The 6,000-nt window shown below is 48.6% G+C and overlaps 1 protein-coding gene across 1 annotated transcript; it reads left to right on the top strand.

The window, feature by feature from the left end:
* Positions 1-208: 208 nt before the first annotated feature.
* On the top strand, positions 209-2,308 carry LOC117586440 (segmentation protein fushi tarazu). The gene is made up of 2 exons (XM_034276478.1): positions 209-1,163; positions 1,276-2,308. Exons 1-2 carry the CDS (start codon positions 332-334, stop codon positions 1,857-1,859), a joined length of 1,416 nt encoding a protein of 471 aa, XP_034132369.1. The 5' UTR covers positions 209-331; the 3' UTR covers positions 1,860-2,308.
* Positions 2,309-6,000: the final 3,692 nt, after the last annotated feature.

The raw sequence follows: 6,000 nt of genomic DNA, 5'->3' as shown, positions 1-6,000 counted from the left end.
CTCCTCAGCGGATAACTTGCTGGAACTCACGAACGGATAAACTCTGCCCTGCTACCCCTCTGTCGCAGCAGCAGCAGCAGCAGCAGCAGCAATAAACTCCAGCAAGGACACAGGGGAGGGGTAGTTCTCGGGCCCAGCATGTGTCAAAGTGCATGCGCAGGGATATTTATGCGCTATGACGACGAGCGTGTGCCGGGCATCAGTGGAAGCTGAGCAGCTCAGTTTGCTATATTAGGCAGGATCTGTGGCAGGAGTAGCTCATTCGCAAACGCATCAGCGTCGCGCACACATCGCACACACCCAGAGCAGAACAGAACAGAGTCCAGCAGCCATGGCCACCACCAACAGTCAGAGCCACTATTACGCCGATAACATGTACAACATGTATCACCATCACAGCCTGCCGCCCACGTACTACGACAACAGCTACTATCAGAGTGCTGCCACACAGAGTGTGGCCGCCAGCCAGTGGCAGCCCGCGGCAAGCAGCTATCAGAGCAACTACGGAGGAGCAGCCTATGGCCAGGAGAGCTACTCCGACAGCAGCTGCTACTACGCCCAGAGCAGCTACAGTCCCATAGATGCCACAGTGCCACAGATGCCGCCAGCACTCCAGCAGCCAGAGATCCCTGTCGCCTCGCCCGTCAAGTCACTGAAGCGCAAGGCGGAGGACACAGCCGCAGTCATTGCCGCCGTCGAGGAGCGACCGAGCACACTCCGTGCGCTGCTGACCAATCCCGTGAAGAAGCTGAAGTACACCCCCGACTACTTCTACACCACCTTCGAGACGGTGAAGAAGAGCCCAGCCCAGGCCCAGATTAAGGCCAGCTGCAGTCCCGCTCCCAGCTACGAGCAGGAGTACGTGGCAGCTCCCACGCCCAGCGCCTCCGAGGATGTCGACTATCTCGACGTGTACTCGCCACAGTCCCAGAAGAATCACAAGAATGGCGAATACGTGGCAGCCACACCACCACCAGCCTCTACACCAGCCACGCCCACGTCCATAGTGGAGGGCATCAGCACGCCACCCCAATCGCCCGGCGTAAAGTCCGCCACGGCATCGAGTGTCAGTCATGAGATCAATCATCGAATTGTGACAGCTGCCAGCAACGGAGTCGCCGCCGAATTCAATTGGTCGCACATCGAAGAGAGTCTCTCATCAGGTAGGCATCGTTTCACAACAGCAAATCCATACCCATGCCTCCATCCCCCATAGAATCATCCAATGAATCGTTGACTAACCAAGCATTTTTCTTTATTTTTTGTACCCTTCAGATTGCAAAGACTCGAAACGCACGCGCCAGACCTACACCCGCTACCAGACCCTGGAGCTGGAGAAGGAGTTCCACTTCAATCGGTACATCACGAGGCGGCGGCGCGTCGACATTGCCAGTGCCCTCTGCCTGACGGAGCGACAGATCAAGATCTGGTTCCAGAACCGACGCATGAAGTCCAAGAAGGACCGCTCGCTGGAGGGTTCACCCGAACACTGCAGCACGGCCTACGGTGCTCTGCTGGCACCGCTTGAAGCCACCTCCGCCGTAGCCCTGCCCATGCCCGCTCAGCCACAGGCCATGCCACAGACGATGCCCTACCATGCCACCGCTCCGTATCCCGCTTATTTGGCCAGCAGCCACAGCCACAGCCACAGCCATAGCCAAAGCCAAAGCCATAGCCATGGTCTTGGACACAGTCACGGACAGGGCTATGATTACACGCAGCAGCAGCAGCAGTACGAGCAGTACGCCGCACCGCAATATCATCAACAGACCCAGCAGCAGTGCAGTCTCAGCAGTGCCTACCACCAACAGCAGGAGCTGACCGCCTCCAACCAGGCGCTGTACCACCATCTGCCCTAGGCCCAACCCACACACACAAACACACAAACATCTATCTGCCACAGAGCGGAACCGAGACGCACACAAGCACTTCTCTCGACCATTTGCCGGTGACACGCAAATGCCGAAGCCGAGACCGAAGCTGCAACCGCGCTGCAAGGCGCGCACACAGAGGAGAGCGCACTCCCTACGGTGCCCATCATTCGGGCACAGCACAGGACGAGTGCGCTGTGCGCCTGCGCAGGGACACTGCCAGCGAGGGGCAGAGGCTCCTTGCCGGGCCGTACTGCCGCGAGCCGAACCCAGTGGCTGGCCATGATGGGTTCTCAGCGATCGATTATCTGCGGGCCACAACCAACCAACAACCAACCGATGATAATGATTCAAGATCTTGGAGACTGACACACACACACACACACACATGTTTTTTGTTAAGCAAACGAAAGTGCTTCACTGTACATTTACTCTTAGTTGTATTAGCAATATTAATATTTATTTAAATATAATATATTTTTGCAAATAATCGAATTTACAAGAGAACAAAAGAAAGGAAATAATGAATTTTTATTGCAAAGAAAGGATATAAGGATATTGGAGGGTTTGAAGCATCCTCCTCGCTTATGGGAAAATAAAGTCAAATGAATATTCAGTTCAAAATAAATCAATTGACTAGGAAAACTCATCGAACTTTAACATCATCTGACTGAAAGTATTTCTTTTACCATGTCACCTCCAACATTTTGAAATACTACCAAATATTCCATGCACAGACCTACAAAAGGTCCACAAATGATAGATAAATATATACGTTACGAATTCTATATCCCTGACTCTGACTCTGGCAACCACCCGAAAAATCGATGCTCAATAAATACGAAAAACAAACGCTTCGATTTAAGCACGAATCGTGCAAATTCGAGCAGCTGCATTTTCTTGCTCTCATCGAAATCGCCCCTTCCCCTTCCAGGCGAACGTTCGCCCTATCTCTCAGATTTTCTATAAAATGCACTCTTTTTGGCTGGAGGAAAATGTCACATTTTGGTCGGAAAAACGGGGTCTATCTACCACCGCATCCCCCCGGTGCGACCGGCAGCCCTACGCTGTTTACCCATCTATTCAAGTGAGACATTGATTGGTCATTTTTCATTGCACACCCATGACAGTTATGGGTAACGCAACGTAGAGTCGAAGCCGTTGCCAGATACAGATACAAAGAAAGCGGCAGAGGCACAGCAGTCACAGTCAAAGGAGCCATGTGCACGCGCATTTTCCTGGGGCATCATTTATACGACTCATTAGATAAGAGTGGACTGTGGCACAGGATAGAGGATAGAGAGCAGGGAAACACCATCTGTGGGTGCCGAATAGATTTCGATAGAGGTTGAAAAAATGGGCCAAATTCTATCTAAAGTAATAAGGTTGAATTAATTGATCATTTCTGCAATTCTTACAGAACTTTTCCTACTTTTTGGAAGGATACTGAAGGCCGTATTGCTTAAGCATGTAAAATTCTCAAAGGCTTTCCGATGAATTCCCAATTCAATTCTCCCCTTCCAAAGTATTTCCCACAAATCTCTGGCCATTTCTAATCTATACCTAAACCTCTAGCTAACATTAAGCAAGCATACTACAAAGGACTTTATGATTTTTCCAAGAGTCAACTTTCAACAGGGAAAGAGTCAAAAATGTTCCCTGCAATATTTTTACAATTCTCGGGGAGTAGTAAATGTTTTACGTGTAAATTGCGAAAGAGTTACGTTAACTCTTCTAACGTCCTTCTGCGAATCGAAGCCTTTGCCGACCGTTTTTTATCCTTTTTATTCGAATTTCGCTTTAGTGGAAAGACTAAGGACACTGCTTAGGCCACAGGCGAGGATCAGATTCGCGGAAAGTGTCTTTGTGGGCGGATTCGTCTGCAGACGGGGAATGGGATGAGTCAAGGCTGCAAAGTCAATCCTTTAGCGTAATCCTTTAAATAGCCAAAATAAAGCCCGCCTTTGTCAACACAGTCCGCAGGGCCGAACTCTCTCTCTCTCTCTCTGTCTCTCTCTCTCGCAGAATTCGCATTCGCGAATAGGCGTTCTATTGTGTCCACTTAGCCGGACACGGTACCTGCCTCCTACCCTCATACTCCTACCCCTACCCTTGCTCCGGCCTCAACCATAACGATCGTAAAGTTATCCTTTCGCAAACACGAGCAGAGCTACTCAGATGCTCGTAGGTGTACAGCCTTAAGCCTGGCGAAGGAGTTACAAAGTCATAAAAACAAAACACCTTTGTCCGCGCTGCATTGTCGGTTGGCGAATTATCCTTTCTGTCGCCGCTGCCGTATCCTTAATCCACACCGTGTGTTTATAGCCAACTGAGAGACAGAGCTAGAGATTCGCAAATTACTGCTCGACCCTGGGCCTGGTGCTCGTGCTGGTCCTGGCCCAGACGAAAGGGGAAGGGAATGGCATGGAAGGGTACGGCATGGCATGGCTGGAAATAGCTGAGTAAGCCTTTAGCTGGAAGGGATTACATTACATTATCCTTATGTTAAAGATAAACACGGGAGAAGTTAAGCCAAAACATTGGATCAAAGCGTGATATTCGCATTAACTAGACTTCGCAGGAGAACTGAAAGGAAGTTTCCATCCATCCGAGGAAGCTGATTGTTGAAGGACAAAATGCAGCTAATTTCTACAGAAATTAAGAGTGTTTCATAAAGTACATAAAGTACATTCTGTACATATTTTATTCCTGTCATAACACAGCCACAGATGAAATCATACTCATGCTGACACAATGATGTGATATGATACCCATCGGGAATCAGCAAGTCATCATAGAGGTCAGCACTTATGTTGTCGCCGCGCCCTTTGTTGTGATGGCCACTTCTGGCCATATATTTATGGCGCTCAAAAAGCAATTAATTGTGACCCAAATCAACAGTTTCCGAATGGCTGGCAACACCACCACACGGGCCTGATCTAATGGCCCGGCAAATGCCACCGATCTCCATAGACCAAGACGTGGCGCTGGCAATTGGAAATGGGTTCGAGCATTTTTGGATATGCTATGCTCTGGTCTGGTATGCTGGATGAGTTATGGATGTTCAGATGTCGCCTCTAAATGCCTCATTTCTATGCATAAACCTTGTTGATTGTTGCTTGTACTCTTTCCATGAACCCTGATGAAATCAGCGCCAAAAACCAAACCTGACCGACTAGTGGCGGCTAGATCAGTGCTGTGCCCCGAACCAGAGGTTAACATCAATATGTTAATGTGCCACCGCCACTGAGAACCACCGTAAAGGCATCCCATCCCCATACCCATACCCACCCTCATGTGAGGCTATGGGGATTTATGAGTCCACCGAATGCTTTATGGCGTGTCGCTTTGACTAATTTATCTGCAAAAGGCGACGGCGCTGGCCACGAATTTTATTGTTAATTTATGATTAAGTTGATTATGCCTGAATCGGTTTTGTTTTTTGGTTTCTGGGTCTCTTTGCTTTCGTACATAAGGTCCAACAAAGGGAAATGTATGGTTGCCAATACCAAAAATATAATCCTAAAAATAAAAAGCAATCGATTTTTGTTATGCAAATTTTGTTATATTTTTATCTGTATTAAGAAGCCGCCAAATCTCGTCTTGATTTTTGCTAATCAACCCTTGAATCTCTGCAGAGACTTGTTCGGCTAATCAACTCTATTGAAAATCTCTTACAATCTAAAAGACAAAAGTGAATACAATGTTTGAGTTATTGTTGTTGCGGGACACAAGCAGCTAATGAAAAAATGCCTGTGTATCAAAATTCTGAAAATGAGAGCGAAATGCGAAAAAATCTTTGGTCGGTTTGGTTTAAATGGGCCGTAAATGATAATTTTAATTTTTAATCAAACATATGTACGGCCAGAACGGAAAAGAGGAGATCCGACCCTACCCAACCACCAACCACAACGACCGAGTCAGAAAGCCCCGGCATCCACCGCGGATTTTTGTGTCAAAGAGACCGCCAAAAAGGCATGTGAGGAGGAGGCATGGCATCCACGGACGACACACAAAACGTTGCACCGCTCGACGTAGCACATCTTGAGTGCGGTGGCGTTGCCGGTGCTTCTGCCTCCGCCTCTGCCAGTGCACTGTACTGCAGTGTTCACGGTCATGGAATGGATAG

The sequence above is a fragment of the Drosophila guanche genome, unplaced genomic scaffold (genome assembly GCF_900245975.1).
Source record: "Drosophila guanche unplaced genomic scaffold, DGUA_6, whole genome shotgun sequence".
NCBI classification, from domain to species: Eukaryota; Metazoa; Arthropoda; class Insecta; order Diptera; family Drosophilidae; genus Drosophila; species Drosophila guanche.
This window is presented reverse-complemented; position numbering and strand designations above follow the sequence as displayed.

What these genes read in the sequence shown, in the direction of transcription:
- LOC117586440 (XM_034276478.1), top strand. Translation starts at nt 332, where the DNA reads ATGGCCACCACCAACAGTCAGAGCCACTATTACGCCGATAACATGTAC. An exon ending in CGAAGAGAGTCTCTCATCAG is followed by an intron (nt 1,164 to 1,275) that starts GTAGGCATCGTT and finishes TGTACCCTTCAG; the next exon opens with ATTGCAAAGACTCGAAACGC.